The sequence below is a fragment of the Ips typographus genome, linkage group LG1, assembly GCF_016097725.1.
Source record: "Ips typographus isolate SLU linkage group LG1, UJ_Ityp_2.0, whole genome shotgun sequence".
Taxonomy (NCBI): domain Eukaryota; kingdom Metazoa; phylum Arthropoda; class Insecta; order Coleoptera; family Curculionidae; genus Ips; species Ips typographus.
In genome coordinates this window covers 22,341,426-22,362,053 of record NC_138422.1, presented here as the reverse complement: position 1 = coordinate 22,362,053, position 20,628 = coordinate 22,341,426, and the positions used below count along the sequence as shown (strand labels likewise).

At 34.7% G+C, this 20,628-nt stretch overlaps 1 protein-coding gene across 2 annotated transcripts in view; it reads right to left on the bottom strand.

Annotated features, from left to right (window-relative positions):
- LOC145739849 (terminal nucleotidyltransferase 5C) overlaps positions 1-4,011 on the bottom strand; it is a 72,648-nt gene extending 68,637 nt beyond the window's left edge. Inside the window, exon 1 of one of the 2 annotated variants that reach the window (XM_081995196.1) lies at positions 3,553-4,011. In XM_081995196.1, coding sequence (XP_081851322.1) covers positions 3,553-3,738 — 186 coding nt within the window. In that variant the 5' untranslated portion in view covers positions 3,739-4,011. The remainder of the gene's footprint in view (positions 1-3,552) is intronic. The other variant, XM_081995194.1, reaches the window with a different exon arrangement.
- Between the last annotated feature and the right edge of the window lie 16,617 nt (positions 4,012-20,628).

The following is a 20,628-nucleotide window of genomic DNA, read 5'->3' as shown; positions in this document are numbered from 1 at the left end:
CAATGTAATCGGCGGATCTTCTCAGCAGACAATGTTTCATAAATATTGTATAACGGTTAAGTTCCAGTTAATTGGTCTATTTTATTAATAAAGTTGCCAAAACGAGTTAAAAAATACAGGCTGTTTCATGTTATTCAACACAAATAATTGTGACTAAACTAGTTTAAAAGCTGTATCAGCTTACAGGCTTGTATGTGATGTATCTTTCTCTTAGGTTGTTGCAGAAAATCTGATTTTTTTGAAATGGGACACCCAGTATATCACTTTTTTGAGTAGGATAAGGAAAATTCTTTAAGGTTTCTAAGATCTTTGTTTAGGTTCTCAAAATGTTCATCTCAAAAAGCAATAAGCTGTTAAAACGAAATGAAGCATTTTTATTTTTTGGTTACAAAGAATTCGAAATTGTCTATCAAAAGCTATTAAGCTTTTCCAGCCAACCATACCTAAAAAAATGCAGATTATATGTTTGATATATGGTGACAATTAAGCTAAACAGTCACGTGACTACTGTCAAAATAACTTTCATAAATCTCAGAAACACGTCTCGTTTCGAAAACTGTGTTAAACTGTAATTCTTGCAAATTCTAGTCAAATTTGTGTTAGGGGCTAATTTAACTAAGCAGTCACGTGACCCACTTGGAGTAAGACGTAATGACTGTTATAAGTACAGTTTTAGAATCATCCTTAAATTTCCTATCCAATAACCTGAAAAACAGTGCAAAAATTAGAACATTCAGGGAAAAAAGATGTGTCAAAGTTTGAACTGCCAGAAACACAGTTTCAAAGGACAGTCAAGGATAAAATCGCTCGAAAAACGCACTTTTAGTAAGAAAATTACTATTTTAAGTACCTTTTTAGAATCCTCATTAAATTTCCTATCCAATAACCTGAAAAAAACACCACTAAATTTAGTACAGTCAGAGAGAAAAGCGTTGTCAAAATTTGAATTGCCAGAAACACAGTTTCAAAGGACAGTCAAGGATAAAATCGTTGGTAAAACGCACTTGGAGTAAGAAAATTACTGTTTTAAGTACATTTTTAGAATCCTCATTAAATTTCCTATGCAATAACATGAAAAAAAAACACTACAAAATTTAGTACAGTCAGGAAGAAAAGCGTTGTCAAAGTTTGAACTGCCAGATACACAGTTTGAAAGGACAGTCAAGGATAAAATCGCTGGTAAAACACACTTTGAGTAAGAAAAGTACTGTTTTAAGTACACTTTTAGAATCCTCATTAAATTTCCCTTTCCGGAGGATGCAGAAAGAGAAACAATTACTATTAAGAAATGCAAAATGCAATACTTGGGACATGCTCTGAAGGGAGATAAATACCAATTGCTACATCTTATTATCTTAACAGAGAAAAATAATGGGTAAAAGATTCATAGGAAGAAGAAGGAATTCATGGTCGAAGAACTTGAGAGAGAAACAGTTTAGATCTGCAGTGTCAAAAATAAGCATAGCTTTGATGGTAGCCAAACGAAGACGGCACCTAAAGAAAAAGAAGCTTGCAAGAGTTCGAATATTCGAAGAATAAGCTAGAATATTTTTGAGATATGAAGGCAAAAGTGACCAAAAAGGCTTCGAGCTGGAAATTTTTAATTAATTAGTTGGTTGTCCAATATTTTTTTAACTGCACTTAATTTGGTGTAACGTCAATATTAAAACAGACTTTGACGTTACCCAATATTTACTCCAGAAAGGCTTTCTCTACAATTTCCAGAAACCAATTTCTCAGTTAAAGATAAGTATATGATGATAATTTTTTTTCTCTTTAAAACAGTTGGTATTGATATTTTTTAGGGACACTCTCAGTTCTGAAAACGGGTAACTAAAAAGCCTAACTTTTAAATAATTATGTGCAATACATATTTGCTATGAGCTCTGTATCGCAAACTATATGCCAATGGAATAACTTATCTAAATTATTAATACATATCACTCAAAGTCGTCGTCAAAATTTTTAAACTTTTAGCACGTTCTTATCATATTTTTAATTAAAACTTCCTTCGATCAACCATTTTATCGCGGGAGGTGAAAAATCTGTGAACTTTTCAAGAGCATTAATACAAGAAAGTACCTCAAGTACCATCACCTTTTTCTTATGTTACGTAGGTCATAATCATAGTACTCCTAATTTTAAAGAAATCTTTTCACTTGGCTGATAGAAGATTTCTTGCAATTTGGTGGTTTGATGGCTTCACCACGTTGTGTGAATGCCTTGGAAATACGATTTGTTTGAATGTTTGCTGTGGCAGAGTTTCTCATTTATTGAACAATTCCTGGTAGTACCTGGATTAGCAAATATTACTACTACTTACCAATGAAGAATATAACTTAAATTATAGTATTGTGTAGTTTAGGAAGCTGTCTTAATTTCCTTACTACAGCAAAGGTTTCCAAAATGTTGCTAGGTTTACTCTAGTTTCTGGGTATATCGTTTTTAAAAAACTTTCAAATTCAATAAACACCAATTCAGCTTTTTCAGGAAAAAGAAGAAGACTGTTCTTCATAATTATATCAATTTTTGATAAAAAGTAAGGTTTTGTGTCTATTGAACTCCAGTTGTTACCTATTTTGTAGGAATAAAAATGCGTTAAGCTATTTCTGTAGAAGAACTGCAACATACTATATCTACCAAACGTTGAACAGATAAGACCACAACACCAAATACCTTAACAAAGTCAGTTATTGTAGGTTTGACTGTCTTTTAACCGTATATTTTTTAGGTACTATACCCGATTAACACACCTATAAGTAGATAGAAAATTAGGAAACTTTAGCAGTAATACACAGATACCGTTATCCTTATCCCATCAGTTTAACTGATAGTTTAACAAAATCTTAAAAAGTAAGTAAAGCTCCAATCACAGAACATCCCCGGAGTTTTTGCATTTCCTATAACTTTGTAATACGTATTTCTTAACACCCTGTGTATATTAATATATGACACCTGCCAATGGCGTCAAAACTAGAAACGCTGTTGCTTAAACCTTAAAATTTGTGACCATTAAAATAAAAATGTGCTTTTTTAATTATCATTAAGCATTTAATGTATTTTTAAAGTGTTTAAATATGGGAAAAACCACAACTTTTGACACCTCTCCTGCTTTGAGACCATTCTGCGTCTAGTACAAAATGCAACCTTTTTTTGAAATTGAATAGTTAATACCGTAAATAACCCTGGTACAATCGATAAACATGTTTATAAACCATAAAGTTTGGAATAATATTTACAACTTTTCTAGTCAACGAATTAAACCAGTGTGACCAATTAGATGACTTGGCGGAATTAGCCAAAACTGGCGAATAATTTTTTTTTTGACAGATGACGACCGTGACCCAGCAAATTACAATACGTTCCGAGTACAAAAGTTATATTTAACACTTTTTTGTCTCGGTACAAACACCACATCGATCAATGCTAAAAATGGAACTACGTACCGAAATCGTTTACTATTGTGAAGGTGTAAAGAGAGATAAGAGCACATCTGCACTCGGTAGTGCTCCGCCCTGCTCTATCACATATTTCGCATCAAATTATACTGACCTGTAAACCAGCGGACCGTTCTTCATTTCCTTCGGATTCAAGATCGGACACTTGAAGCACACATTCGTCCTCGTTGCCAGTGTAATCGGATACCACCGAAGACCCACAGCTGTTACCAGAATCGTCATAAGAAAAGGGCTGCAAACCCTGCAAAAGGTCGAGCTCCGCACTCTGCCTACTCTTCATATCTCGCTCTGGCTGCTCTAAATCACTCTAAAATGCTCGACACTGAATCTTTTTGTTTTTTTGGAATTTTTAGAGTGAGCGAACAGATTCAACACACGCGCTACTGGTAAAACGCTCAACAGGCTGCAAAACCAAAACGATTCTAGAGAATCGTGGAAAACGATTTTCTCGGCAATTTTCGCGCGATTGATACCACGGCAACGTTGCCAACACGGACGCAACTGTTCGACAACGCCGCAGCTGATGGACTGAACTGAGTATAGCAAATAATAGCGAAATGCTGGCGAAGCGAAGCGCTTTTTCGCGCTAGCGGGATAGCACGACGTCCTCCGAATTGGACGTTTATTGGGGGAAATTTCGGGGGGGGGAGAGGTTCGGGTAATTGGGGGGAAACGTGCAGTTTGACACTAGCGCAAAAGTTTTTCGAAAGGGGGTTTTCTTCGTATTGTACTATAGAAACCACCAGCCCCCCTAGCCATAAACATGTTCTTGCAGAATTGAGCCAATTTACACGCGGTTTTAGAGCTGGATATACAGATTCACAGATCGTAACATATAGCATAACACAAGCACGGCAGAAACTTATCAATTTCTTTTCATATATACGGTGCCTTTGACATACAAAATGTACATTAATTTAAGTTAGAGCAAGTTGTTGTACAGGTTAGACTATAATCTAGACAGTTGGGGTCATTAACCAAACAATGTTTTGCACCAATTCAGATTGAGACTTCTTCAAGTGCCATCTCCTTTCAGAAGATTGGTTATCATCATAGCTATTCTCACTTTTGATGCTGCAGCTCTAAACAACTCAATGGAACTACAGTTGTACTAATTTATCAAGTTATTTAAATGAAAGGAAAAAGAAGCAGAAGAAGAATGTCTTGGAAACTTTGTACTTGGTTTCTTATAATTTCCCTGCATAATATTCTGTAAGAACATATGGCCCAGATTATTGTAATTTTAATTGTGTAATTTTAATATTTTTTTTTTCTTTATCATTCTTCTCAATACTTTCCCATTTGTCACCACAAAACTTATTCTTAAGATCCTTCGATCCTACATATATGACTATATTTCGAATGCTTCCAGTCGATCAAGTATTATCTTTTTAGTATTTTCACACCCTGTATCACAAGATGAGAGTATTTAATTGAAATTAATTTCTTTCTCTAATCCCAGAGAGTAGCTGAGATAATCCCCATGTTCCTTCAAAGAAAAAATAAACATTTCTAGGAAACTCTTGCACTTATAAGAGGCAAAAAGTATTCAAATGAAATGAGAGAGTTGAAAACAAAAGTTCTGGGCTGTCAACTAGAGCCTGACTTTGAAAAAAGTACCAAAATCTGTAGCTTATAAAAGATAAATTATGGTCAATATTTGATTAAATCAAAACATTTATCAGCCAGAATCCTGCTAATATAAACCCAATACGCCTTCAAGTCAAAAAAGATTGGCTGTTTTGTATATATCAGACCAAAGGAGAACAACACTTAATATTATGCCAATCCAATATTGTAATAATTATATATGCATGATACTGCATGCAAATGCAAATAAGTTTCAAGACAATAAGTAATCTGTCACCATTCGTCACAACAACAACTATTTAACGACAGAAATTGCACTTGTTTTGACATGGTATGTCAATTGTTAGATAGTTACGCGTCAAAAGTTACATTTAAATGATTTTATCGAAGAGACAATATAGTGCAAGTAAGGACAAACATGGGAGTGTTATGTTGGTTTTATGTTTTTACTATCAAATTTATATAAATTCGTTTATAAATCCTGCCTTATATGTGAATATTTCTGGAGAGTTTGAGTGACCCAGGGCTGTGTATTTAAGATAAGAAAATTCATTTTGAGTTATTGACCTAATCAAAATGATCTTGCAGAAGTCAGGAACAAAAACTAATGTCAAAATTACAGAAAATACAGCAAAGTTGTTTGGTAGATTACAGGAAGATTGGCAGTTGCATGACTCTATTTAGGTACAGTCAGACTAAACAAATTAGTGTTGAACTACATTATAAACTGTTGAGTTATGAAGAAATAAGACGTATTAGATCACCAATCACATGGAGATTTACTTGTAAATATTTAGTACACCTAGAGTTATTAGACATGGCAAATAGACAAGTGTTTTTTGTGGGGTTGTTTCTCAGGGATCGGAGCAGGTTTCATACATATTACTAGTGACACGAAGGACAGATTTCTGTATAAGAAAATTAGGATAAAAATTGACAACAATAGGAGTTTGTGGAAAATAATAAAAGTTTTGAAGTGCATAATCTCCAACCTAAACTTCATGAAACCTTTTGGAGTTTCAATGTTTTTGTTTTCAAATCTTCCACAAAAGGTTACTGAAAAGTCGATTGGCAGCAAGTAACCATGTAAATGTAAAGAAAATGCTAATAATTAGGTTATTAGGAAGGTTTGGATATACTCAGTCAGTTTTTTGGAATCTGTAATCTATGCAGTAATTTTATAGTTTTATCAGACGAAAATAGAGTTTATCGGGGGTAATATCCCTAGTGCATTTAATTTTTCCGGAAAAATTCGGAAAAACGAGTTTCTAAGTAATTTGTTTTAACAAATAGCATGAGCGAGAGTGGTTTTAAAAATCATCCGAGTCGAAGACGAGTTTTCTGGTCTTCATGTGAACGGGTCTCCCATTAGATTAATCTCATCTTTCCGTTACTAAACAAAAAGTGATGCTGAAATGTGTCTATTAACTTTATTGTAATATGTATTCCTTTTACCCAAAAACATACGTAACAAGAGTTTGAGCTTCATATTCAGTACACCCTGTATCATTCAATAATTTTGAAAGTTAATATAAAACACATAGGAGATTGCATAAACGTTTAGTTGATCCTGACATTTTAATGTTTCAAATGTAAAGGACGTCCAGCAAACATCACTACTATCAGCGTTTTGAAAATTATCATAAATTGTTTTCAGCTCCATGCTGGAATTACTTCCTGCTTATTTTTGGTAGTATTTTGATTAAGATCGGAAAAAAAACCTGCAAAATCATCATACTTGCATGACAATAATTACCGACCACACCCACACGGAAATAATTAAACCCAACTGACGACAAAACATGAAAAAAAGCGTAATTTACGCGTTAGGTTTTTAATAGACATTCAAAATGGTCCGGTTGTCTGACAATCATTAAACGATATAAAGCTGAGGATTAATAATCCTAAATCGTGATAATAAATAACTTGAAAACCGAAAAAACCGGTCGTCTGCTAGTCAAACCGAACTGAAAAGCGAAACCAAAATAAAACGACTGGATTAGTTACGATGGTACCGAGCTAACATTGAACTTGAAATGTCAAGGTTGTACTGCCGCATCTTGTTTAAAACGGACATGGTACTGTTAATTTTCGGCGAGCTATTAAAGTGAATTTATTCATGATGGTAGTAGTTTGATTGATGGGAACATGCTGGAATATAGTATGAACCATGACCTATACGGTACCTTGGAATTTTTTATTGTTTTACAGGCTCAGCAATTATGAATTTTAGGCACAAAGATTTCTTGTTTAACATTTTAATACTACAACAACTAGTAAATTGCTTATTATTTAGTGATCATCAAGGAAATCTAGGTGATTTGGTTACGTTTATTTAAAAGAACGGATCCGCGTTACCTAATTTTAAATCGTCTAAAATTAGAAAGGAATATTTTTGTTAATTTATTAAGTAGTCTTAGTGCTGCTTAAATATCGCAATATTTTTTGCGGTGATAAGATGGGATTACACCAATTACAAAATTACTTTGTGCAGATTATATTGTATGTTTAGGAGACTAAGTAGGCAATATTAACAAAGAATTATTATGCAAATAGTTTGCGAAATTTAATATTTACTTTCACAATAAGTCACACTTGACAGCGTTAGCATCTTAGTTCATTTTATAATATCATTTGTTACAAGATTTGTATTTATTTTTGAATGTTTAACACCTTTCCTTTTTTAGACAAATTTGTAATTTTCTATATTTTTTCTGCTAAAGTTTGCTCAGGATCTTGTTGGATCTACTTTATATTTGATATTTGGACATTTTGTCTCTTGTATGTTTTTGAAAATATTTTTTTCTTTTAAGGTTATATGACAAGGTTTTACGTCAACACATCTACCAACTACGATGGCTCTGAAGAGCTATGTAATTCGTTTTTTTTTAATTCCTGGCAATTGCCAGAGAGTTTCAAGCAATGCCTTATAGCGTCTGGCATTGCCAGATAGTTTCTGGCAATGTGAGATATTTTTTGACAATGGTCAGATAGTTTATAGCAATGTCTGATATCTTTTGACTTTGCCAGATTGTTTCTGGCAATGTAAGATATTTTCTTGCAATTGTCAGATAGTTTCTAGCATTGTCAGATAGTTTCTAGCAATGTTTATATCATCGCCTGATAGCTTCTAGCAATGTCAGATATTTTTTGGCTTTGGTCAGATAGTTTCTGGCAATGTTAGATATTTTCCTGCAATTGTCAGATAGTTCCTAGCAATGTCTGATAGTTTCTAGCAATGTCAGATATATTTTTTGACAATGGTCAGATAGTTTATAGCAATGCCTGATATCTACTGGCTTTGCCAGATAGTTTCTGGCAAGGTTAGATATTTTTTTGCAATTTTCAGATGGTGTCTAGCAATGCCTGATAGCTTCGAGCATTGTCAGATACTTTTTGACAATGGTGAGTTAGTTTATAGTAATGCCTGATATCTTCTGGCTTTGTCAGATAGTTTCTGGTAATGTAAGATATTTTTTTGCATTTGTCAGATAGTTTCTAGCAATGCCTGATAGCTTCTTGCAATGTAAGATAGTTTATATCACCGCCTGATAGGTTCTAGCAATGTCAGATATTTTTTGACAATGGTGAGACAGTTTATAGTAATGCCTGATATCTTCTGGCTGTGACAGATAGTTTCTGGCAATGTTAGATATTTTCTTGCAATTGTCTGATAGTTTCTAGCAATGCCTGATAGCTTCTTGCAATGTAAGATAGTTTATATCACCGCCTGATAGCTTCTAGCAATGTCAGATATTTTTTGACAATGGTGAGACAGTTTATAGTAGTGCCTGATATCTTCTGGCTTTGTCAGATAGTTTCTGGCAATGCTAGATAATTTTTTTGCAATTGTCAGATAGTGTCTAGCAATGCCTGATAGCTTCGAGCAATGTCAGATACTTTTTGAATATGGTGAGATAGTTTATAGTAATGCCTGATATCTTCTGGCTTTGTCAGATAGTTTCTGACAATGTTAGATATTTTCTTGCAATTGTCAGATAGTTTCTAGAAATGCCTGATAGCTTCTTGCAATGTAAGATATTTTTTGACAATGGTGAGATAGTTTATGGTAATGCCTGATATCTTTTGGATTTGTCAGATATTTTCTGGCAATGTTAGATATTTTTCTGCAATTGTCAGATAGTTCCTAGCAATGTCTGATAGTTTCTAGCACTGTAAGATAGTTTATATCATAGCCTGATAGCTTCTAGCAATGTCAGATATATTTTTTGACAATGGTCAGATAGTTTATAGCAATGCCTGATCTACTGGCTTTGCCAGATTGTTTCTGGCAATGTTAGATATTTTCTTGCAATTGTCAAATAGTTTATAGCAATGTCTGACAGCAAGATATATTTAAACCAATGACTGATAAATGTTATTTGTCAGCACACTCAGACAGAAATTCGCACTTTATTGTTACCTATTACGTATCTTATCCAAGTAACAATCAGAGTTTTAATTCTTGAAAGAAAGGAACGGAATTCTCAAGAGAAGTGTTGATAGAATATGACAGAAGAAGCATGGCACATTCTACAGACCTTTCTCTTGATAACTCCTTTCACTCGTTTGAAGAATACACATCCAGGCAGCATGTTTAACAAAATTAAGACTTTAGAACATTTCTTGACAGTTGGCAGCCTGTTTTACCGAGTGAAGATCGTTAGTAGAACATTTTTAGGTCAGAACATCTGGTTTGGAACAATATCAGGCACCTCAACCAAGTTTAGGCAGTCAGGCAGGGTGCTCAACAATGTTTAGACACTTTTAAACCAGAAGAGCTAGTTTAGAACATTAATAAGCATTTTTTAGCATTACCTAGTGTATTGTAAAGTATTTCGATCAAGTTTAGGCAGTGAAGCAGGGTGCTCAACAATGTTTAGACACTTTTAAACCAGAAGAGCTAGTTTAGAACATTAATAAGCACTTTTTAAGTATTTCAACCAAGTTTAGGCAGTGAAACATCCTGTTCATCAAAGTTTAGACACTACTGCTTTTTCAGACAGTTGACAAAGTTTTAGATAAATTATTCAGAATCAGTAAAATTAAGATTTTTTTTAACATTACTTAGTTTAGTAACAAAGTGTCCCAATTAAATTTAGACAGTTAGACAGCAAGTATAACAAAGCTTAGACACTACAAAACACTTCTTGGCAGTTGAGAACATACCAGTTAGATATATTTAGAGTTTTAAAAAGTCAGTTCAGTTCATAAAACATTTTTAAACACCAACATCTACTCTCCTGATGTCCAGCTCAATCATTTTAGACAGTTAACCATATGTTTAGCCAATTTCAGATAATTTGTAAACACTTGTAAACTCGTGATGTTCAGAACGCTTAAATTAGTATTTTTTTACCTTTAATGACAACATTACTGTCTTATTTGCTAGGGCTTTGCATTTATCAAGAATTTGTGCAGTTAAAAAAATGTAATAACATACAGAGTGTACAATTTTGAAAAGTTGAATTTTTGAACTGTAAATGCAATGACAGCACTTGCAAAGTTCATTCTGACTTGTCAAAAGTAAAACCAAATTACTAACAACTGGCCTCAATCAATATAGAAAAAAATAATAATTACCACCATTTACATTTTAATTACTTTTTCCTTTGCTTGCAACATTTTGTTGGTATTTTTAAAAGATAATAAGTGTGTGTGCTTCAAAGTCAATTAGTCAGTTTACTGCATATACAGGAAGCAAATAAAATGGGGGAGAAATTTTTCGGCTATTTACTCGATACCACTCACTTCCTCTAATCACTTTTAATAAGCAGTACCACGCAGAGTGCAGTATTTTTTATCCACCTTTCCAATCTTACTTGTCTGTAGCTAGACAAACCTATTTGTTATAATATTATCTAACCGTAAAACGAATCAGGGATTCCCAACGAACACTGGAAAGTACTGCTTGTTTAACGGATTGCGCGTCTTAATTTAACAATAATGTCGCAACTGTATACTTAATGCAATTGCTTTAAATTAAAATGTTTGCTTCCTAAAAAGGATACTTTTTTGCCTTGTTATTAGTTTGAAACGCACTTTAACTTGCCCTTGAACTTCTTCCCAATATTATTAGCACCATCTGAAAGAATTCAATTTTCTGCCAACGTCGTCTAGATCCGGTTTCCTCACAGTCTATTAGCAGAAAACATTTGTCCGAGTTAAATGTGCTGTCCGATCAGTAAGACAATTCGACGAAAAAACAAAAATAAACGGATCCGCAAGATGGTACTCGGGTACCACTTTCGCTCCCAAACGACCTTGGGTACCTCCCACAAGAATACGAAGGTCGAAATTGGGATAATGTGTATTTGGTGCGTGCAGCATTTGGTACTGCCAATTTGCGGTTTTCCTTTTCAGTAGATCCGTTCTGCTCTGTTTAGCGAAGGTCAACATTCTGGTACGAATAGATAATCGGAGTATATTCTAAGTGGTCCCGAAAGTTGTCTTAACAAATTACCTCATTTGCGGTACAATGTTTTTGTGATATTGGGCTATAACATTGCTGGCATTGCTCAGATTGCAGAGTAAAAAAGTTTAAGAGAAATATAACAGTTTTAAAAGTACTATATTATACTGAGAATTAAGTTTCAGAAAAAGTCCTGTCTATTTTGGCGAGTTTGGTTTTCCACATGGTCTCTCCAGTACCTCTTGCGTTTTCTAGTCCATCCTACCACATCCTGTATTTCTAGTTCTTCTCTGATATTCTGACTTCTTATTACCCTGTGGGTAACCCCTATGATAGTTCTTAGTATTTTTATTTCGTCGGTATCATTATTTTTTCGTTGTTGATCTGGTCTTAAGCTTCTTCTTCTTCTTCTTATTCATATTTAAGATCCCGCGATCTGTTAATTTCCAGGTTCCTCTGGATCAGTTCCTCGTAGGTGGACTGCCAGCTGTCCTTCCATCTCTTAGGTGGTCTTCCGGGTGCTCTTTTCCCTATTGGTTTCCCCTCAAGTACGATGCGTGGCAGTCTTCCCTCTTCCATTCTTCTCACGTGAGCGTACAAATATCTTTTTCTTTGCCTCCTCCATATTACGATGTCTTGCACCTCATATTGTTCCCTAATGTCAGTGTTCCTAATTCGGTCTATTCTTATTTTTTCCACTATAGCACTGAGCGTTTTCATTTCGGCTACTCGAAGCATTCTTTTCGTTTTGTTGGTTTCTTCTCTGGTTTCTATTCCTTATGTCATGATTGGCCTGATACAAGTCTTATAGATCCTGACCTTGCTATCCTTTCGCATGTATTCGTTCGCCTATATGATCTGCCTTAAGCAGCCCGACATGGCAGACGTTTTGGTGATCTAGCTTCTTAGGGTCTTCACTGGGTCGTGATAGCTCGACAGATCCATACCCAGATATTTGAATTGTGAGACTTGCTCGATGATTTTGTCCTGAACTACCAGCTTACATCTTACGGGATCTTTAGCAAAGGTTATGCTTTTCGTTTTTTTCTATAGATAAGGTCATGTTCATCACTTGGCTGACCTGGCAGAATTTGTGTAGTGGTCTCTGTAGATCGTACTCCGTTTCCGCGAAAATAGCTGCATCATCCGCGTAGCATACCATGCTAATTCTTTTATTCTGTTCCTTCTTAAGCATGTTTTGTAAATTTTCAGCTTGCTTTTTGTACTCATCATTTTATTTAGCCATATAATCAGGTATCTGCTGACTCTTGTTGCTTTTGCATGATGTAGCATGGGCTAAACTTAAGTTTAGGTCCCTATTATGAACACTTTTTTGTTCCTTGGCAGTTGACCTAATGTGCTCTGTAGATTATCAAAGAAGTATTCTTCCTTGGTTTTGTTATGACTCGGGAGTATACACTTATCAGGGTGCGTATTCTTGGAACAAGGGAAGGAAATAATCAAGAGAAAGACCTGTATAATGTGACAGCAACCCGCCATTGTCAGCTTGTTCTGTCACATTATATCGACAATTCTCTTGAGAATTGTTCCCTACTTTCAAGTATTAGGCTCCTGGTGTGTTTTATCATAAGCTTCATTGATATTTGATTCAGATAGTGTACGTCTTTAATCAGATGTTCTAGTTTTTAGTGAATTGCAACCTCTACTCCTGCCTGTGCCCTCATATCTTTATCGTTCCTCTGTAAAACAAGATGTAATACCCGTATCTCATGCTGTTCTACTCTCTTCTTTGTTTCGGAGAGAAGGCAAATAATATCGATCTTGTTGGATGCTAGTTTCAAGAGGGCTTCTTGGTCTCCATTGTTCCAGGGTGTCATATTCCAGTCTTATCATTTGTCAGTCTTAGTTTGTTTCGTTTTCACTCTCGTTTTTTCCCTTTCCTTGCCGTGTCGTTTATCGTAAAAATTCGTCCTAGAAGAGAAAGGGTCAGGCTCTGTTCCCTGGCTGGAAAGTTAAGTTGGAGAGTGAGAAAGAAGGAATTGGTAAGAAATGGAGAAATATATGATTGCACGAGAGTGGAATATGAGAAAATATGTTACATTTGGTTCTATGATAGCTAAATAGCAAAGTTTTTTGTGGGTAATAAGCACTGTGGGTAGTGCAGAATGAGGGACATCATGAAGAAACACAAAGTAGCAAAGCATGCAAGATTAAAAGGGAGAGAGACAGGTTGGGATCGAAGTCTGTGGGAGAGGAAAATAAACAAGGATTAACAGCTAGCAAAGTAGGGGAAAAAGAAGTAGGCAAAAACAATTAAGGAAGGAAGGGGGTGTATACAATGAGTCCAAGAAAGCTGGTAGGGACAGATTGTTGTTGTCCTTCAAGGGTTGCCTGCTCTCCCACATAAATCTGGGGTGGTATTTGAAAAGATTAGGCTTGAGTGGTTTGGATAGTGTGATTCCGGGAAAGAAAAAAAATGATGAATAGTAGGGGAGTGCTATGGTTGAGATTAAGGTTAAAAACTGCACAGAAAGCTAGATCAAAAAGAGAGGGAAGACTAGGAGGTTCCAGAGAAAACCCACTGTTTTCCTGAAAGCAGTTCTGTTGGGTGAATTGTTGAGGAAAAGTTAAACTTATATGGGGTACAAAAATCATGAACTGTATATTGTCACAAATTTGTAAACTTGAATTTGCTTATTTAGCTCTGCTTTGTTTTCTGTGACAAAGCATTTGAGTCATTCTTAATCATCGTGAGTAAATTCATATAGCTTGTAGATAAACAGAATGCACATCCATTAGTGGTACAAATTACCTTATTAAGATGAACAATAGCAAAAGTATTCTAAATTTGCAAATTATTTACTGTGGTTGTTACATGTTGGATTAGTTACAAAAGTTTAATTTATAAACTTGGTAAAATGAACTTTGATAACCTGTTATTCCAATTTTGCATATTATCCTTCTGAAATGTTAGTGTATAAAAGGCTTTCACCATATTACTTCAAGATTAAATAGGTACACTGTACAACGTCGAATTTGACATTACATAAATCCAATTTCTTTAAAAGATGTTTTTATTTATTTTTGTATGTTTTTGTTTGTTCCAATTGGATAAAGTTCCATCAGTAGAACTATGTGAGGGCTTAGAAAAAGTACAGGTTAGTAGGGTGGTCTGATTTGGACGTTTGAGTTGATGTCATTGGCCTGCGAGTTTACTTGGTATTACACCATTTGATTTTTAGTTTCCAAGCCATTTGAAGCAAATGGTATGCAAGGTACTGGTAAATAGTACTGAGTAATAAATTGCATTGTCAACTGGATTCTAATTAAGTACAGGCGCCGATTAAAGCACACTTGGAAGGCCACCAGGTAATCAACACACTTTGTTTATGTACGTGTATTTCGTCAAAAGTTGATGATTTAATCACAATCTAAATTCCGAATGAATTTGTAAGCTCAAATTTGGTATTAAAGATTAATTTAAATATATTTTTTTCATTGAGTTTTTAACTAATTTAACTCTGTCTCTTACTGGATTGTTGAAAAGTGGAACAAGGCTGTTCTTGGCAATTAATGGTAAGAAAATAAACCATCTGAGATATGCCGACGACACTACTTAAGTAGCAAAAAACGAAAATTTTTTTATATTATTTGAATTCGTCGCCAATGGAATCCTCAGGTCTTGAGACCCACTGGGATAAGACAAAACTCAAGCTTATCTACAAATAGACAACATGCAAAACAAGATGGACTTAGTGGAGAAGAATTTATCTACTTAAGCGCCTTAATAACTAACAAAGGGAGGATGCAAAGCAGATATCAGAAGGTATATCGAAATCTGGCAAGACAGACAAATAACTAAAAACACTAAAAGGGCTCTCTTCAAAACATAAATATTCTCGATATTCGCATATGGGTCTCTTTGACAGAGAGAATAGACGCGTTTGATGTTTAGTGCTGGAGGAGATTACTACACATAACTAATGTATCGATACTGAACGAACTAGGAATACCAGATCGACTATCTTATAGTATGACGCGAGAAAATATCCTAAAATATTTTGGTCATGTTGAAGCAATAGAGAAAGCTTAGAGAAACTTACTGTCTTGAGTAAGATTGAAGGCAAAGGACATCTCGGTCACGTTGCTAAAATCATGGAAATAACAGGATACTTGCTACAAACCAACTTGAAAATGGAAGAAGATCGTCAGCACTGGAGACCATTAAGCAACCAGTAAAATAACCTTGGTGTCACAATTCTGCAGACATGAAGATAAGACTTAGAAGAAGAAGAAGTAGAGAAGCGAGGCGGTTTCCACACCTTTGACGTTCTCGTAGCTACAGTCGTATGAGAGGGTCGGTTATGCATATAGGGACAGACAAAAACCAGCTAAACCAAACAAAAAAATGTTAAACACTCGTTCTGAAGAGCAAAAATCTGTTAAGACGTTAATGAAAAATGTGTTAAAGCTCAAATTACAGTATGAGTCTGGTTAAAAGTTATTTGGAAGCAAAAAGAAAACGGTATTTGAGATACAGGTTACGATGATCTTAAGACTGAGTCTATCTGTAAAGTTTTGTTTCTCGTTCAGCTGGACTCGAACCAACAAACTCTACGTATTCGGTGTAACGCTCTTCCACTGAGCTATGAATCCACAATGGTTCCCTCGGCTTATTTCCTTTCATTTAGTAATATGGCAATAAATCATTCTATTAAAATAATAATTGTTTGAAAATATTGTTAGGAATTGGCTACTATGCAAGAAAAACAAGAAATAAGACAAAGAGCAGCAAGAAAAGCGTACCGCAGAAATGTTGTTATCCGATGAACGTTTTCCTGAGACAAATAGAGACTACTTTAGCAAATGGCTTGAATGTTTGCTATTCGAAATCAAGAAGCCAGCATAGTAGCTGGCTTTTCTATGCCATTAACTGATCTCCAAAGATTGACAGTCACATGATGGACTGGATTCTTAACAAGAAGGTGGCAACACATGATGAGAATAACTGTAGAGTTGCCAAAACACAACTAATGAACCAACACGTACACGCACAAACACAAAACAGGGAATTTTATACATATTGGTTATCTTCATTCTGCGGTACGACTCAATGCCCCTATAAGAAAATCCTTTTCTTCACGCTTAGTACAAAACTAAGATTATACAATTAACGTCAAAACCTTCCTATATTTTTGAATACTTCTAAAGCTGAATCAACTGAATACTCTCTCATGTTGATCAGCTGAAGGCTTTTAGGAGCTAATTCTTGAAACTAGAGAACAGGAAGAAAAGCAGTGATAGAATGAGAATAGAGACAGTCGACAATGGCAAGTTTCTGTAACATTTTGCATACCTTTTTCTTAGTAACTCCCTTTCCTAGTTGCAAGAATAGGCACATAAGTCAAAGATACCATTTCAGTGACTTCAAAAGTACAATAGACCGTACACAACTTTCAGTTTACACTAGTGATGTAACCACGCATTCGAAATTGGTTTGACACGTTACTGAAAAATAGTTGAGTAACAATTCTCCACTAAAGAAGTAAAGCAATAATGTATTTTCTAACTTCTAAAAAGTTTCTTTACTCATTCATTTCAAAGTGACATATTTGGTTCTGCTATGGTACTTTTCCTATAGCCGATAGAGAGGCATGAAGGAAAGAAGAGGAGGCCTATATCCAAAGATGGATGTTTAGGGCTGATTAGATAGACAGATAGATACAAACAAATACAATTTTGATATTGATACGTCACCCTATCGAAGAAAGTCATCACAGTATGTGACCATTCCTCAACTGACAACAAACAAAATACTTAACCAAGTTACTATGATTGTCCAAGCAAAGACCAGAATTCAATACACATGAATAGTATATAATGAATGTATACATGAATAGCAAATATTTGCAATGTTTGCGTAAATCGTTTGGGATTGGTCAAAAAAAGCAGCTTTCAGCTTTTTCTTGACCAATCACATCCTATGAGCAGTACTAATTTATGCTGCACATGTTTGCAGATGACAGGCCATAATTAAAGTAACCATAAAAGTGTACAACTAAAGTTTAAACAAAAAATGATTTGCAAATGCAAAATTATTTCTTTCCAAGCATTAAAATCAGAACTATTAACTTTAATTCATATTTCTGTATCATGAGTACCACTACTTAAGCCATGAAAAATAGCAGGTAGTACCACTTTCCCAGGCCACTTATGCCTATAAATTACGGAACATAATTGGTGAAAAAACGTGACTCGCTCACGGATTTTTTTACTTTGGTCAGGGAGCAGCACCAACGCGGAAATCGCAAACATTGTTGCATTTTTCCACTGTCCCTAAATCAGATGCGGTGGTACCACACGGAATGTCCGCGGAACTTTGAACGTGACGGTGAAAAATGGCCGTATTGTCCGTGCAATTTGCGCAGGGTTAAAGCGGTACCACCCAGTACAAAAACCGCGCAAAACACATACACAAAGAGGAATTTTACCTTTCATTTCGACTGCAAGGTCGTCGGTTCGCGTACTTGAAGGCAAAAATTGCCCGATCTTGCGAAACGCCCCATAAATAATAATCTGAATGTGTTATCGGGCTACGGTAGTTGGTACCGGGGCGAGTACCACTACTGGTCTCGATTGGAGCGGGATTGAGTAACTTTACGATTTTTTTCCGTCAACGCTTGTCTGGTTTTCGAACAATCGAAAGGTTTCGTTATTTATATGGTCTAATGGTATTAATGGTACGGTTCACTCGGGTTGGGACAGGTAATGGTAGTATCGTACGACTTGAAACTGTTACCTGTCAATAGTTTTGTTATGCTGAAAAGAACCGTTTCTGGGTGAATCGACAAGCTAATATATCTTCTTTTGTAAGAAAGTAACACTTAATAATTGCTTATTATTGAAAATATATGTTGGTTTTCTTCTAGATAAAGTAAATAAATTGAGTTATTCGAAATGTTACTAAAAAATATAAGGTAGACTTAAAATGTTAGTAAAAATGATCTTATTTGACAAATTCTAGAAAGTATTATGGTTCTAGCGGTACCTCAGCTCTGGATTTTTACTTTGGAAGTCTTAGGTAATGTTCTAGATATCTATGGGCAACTATTGAATCTTCTGTTTGGTACTCTAGATTGTTGAAAAAGGTTGTAGGTTGGGGTACATCATTTTTGGATGTCATTTAACTTAAGTTATTCGATTGATTCTTCGAAGTTTTCTAGATGTTCTGGAATAATTTATTAAGTCCATTTTAGCGAAATTTTATTTGATATGATACCGAACTTCTAAGAAACAGAACTAGCTTTCTAGAAGATACTAGATGTCTTCTAACCTAATTGTGTTCTTGGGTTTTTTAAACTTAAGATGTTAAGACATTTTGGGGACCAAAAGTCAAAATGGATGAGCTGGATAATTCGCTTCACTTGGCGCTCTTTAGCGACCAAACTCTAAAACCAACCAACTTTTATACGTCGATGGAAAGCTCGTTCTATTGGATATCTATAGATAAAAAGTCATAACAAAGTATATCAAATAAGCGAGTTATTCAGGGTCAAAGCAACAGATGTTATAATTGTTGGTAGGGACCACAATATCAAGGAAATGGAGTTTCTGGTTTCCAAAAAACATTTTGTGGAATATCTCCTAACCTAGCAGAGATACGGAAAAAGTGAAAGAAGATGAAAATTGCGTAAAAAAGTCAACGAAACCGAATCTGGATTTTAAACCGACAATTTCTCACTAAAAGTGCATACAGGGTGACCAAACTTTAACAACCTTCACTTTTTTACTAATCCTGTACAACAATAACCCCCAACGTGATTTTGGAGCTCATCAATTGAAAGAGAAGAAAAAACTATTTTTTTTCAATGCGTTACCTTTACTGTGCCTCAAAAAATAACTGACAAACAAATTTTTTTCAGAAAAATGGCGTTTCTGGTCACTAAAAGCATGTATATTGTCCCTATTTGATCTATATTTATCATTCCTTCCTAGTAGGACTTTTGCCATTCAAACTGCCCGGAATCATCTTCTCTAAGGATTTTTATGCAAGTTTTGCCCTTTGATCTTTTTCCATATATCTACTAGTTTAGGAGATATTCCACAAAAAATACTTTTATAAAATCCTGCAAAAAATTACACTTTTTTGAATGATTTGAACTTGTTGCATAAATAACTATTTTATAAAATCGACTGGTTTGGTGACAAAAGCAAATAATATTTGCTATGTTATGTTATAACATATGTGTTCAAAAAAGTTTACTTTTTTGGACGATTTTATAAAAATGAATTTTGTGGAATATCTCCTAAACTAGTAGATATATAGAATAAGATGAAAGATCAAAAATCCTTAGAGAAGATGATTCCAGGCTTTGAATGGCAAACGTCCCACTCTGACTTGATACAGAGTGACTCAAAAAAAAAGTATGATTTAAGCTCAAAGGACTACGGAATGTAATTAATTAGTTAATAAGACAATTAAATAAACTTTATCTTCAAGTAATACATATAATTATTTTAGTTTTTTTCCTGTAGGTACCATTTCAGTGATTCAAAGTCCAGGTAGTACCCCATAAAATGTTGAATCTAAGTGGATAGATGGTGAAAGCGAACCAAAAACGATACATACTCGACGGTATGCATTGTTTGTTTGATTATCAATTCGTCATGAAATATATGAAAAATAAATGGGAAATGAAAGTACCACGTAGGAAGTACGTTGCACCCGCAACCGGAAAAAAACATCTCAAATTGTTTTTTTTCAATTTAAACGCAGTGAATCGAATTAACCTGTCTTTATTGATTAATTATTTTACCGACTCGGACATGTTTTGACTTGCGGTTAAGCTACAGTTTAATTCTTATGACGTCCTCTCAAGGATAATATAAAGAAAGGTCGTTTCCACTTGGTTTCGATCAATTTTTTTCTGATTCATCATCGTTTTTACGTTATCGCAACGATGATGCTGTGTCGGATTAAATTGATTAAAATGTGCAATTTTGTTGCAAACTATTGAAAGTGATAATATGTAGCATATGTTTGAACCAGCTGATAAACTGGAAATAACTGTTGCTAATCACGTGCATTAATTATTTATGAATTAAAGTGATTTAATTAATACATAATACCGTTGGATATGTTTTATTGGGTCCGTTTTAAGGGTGGAGCCTGTTAACGTCATTGATACAGGGAAAATCAAACAAAAG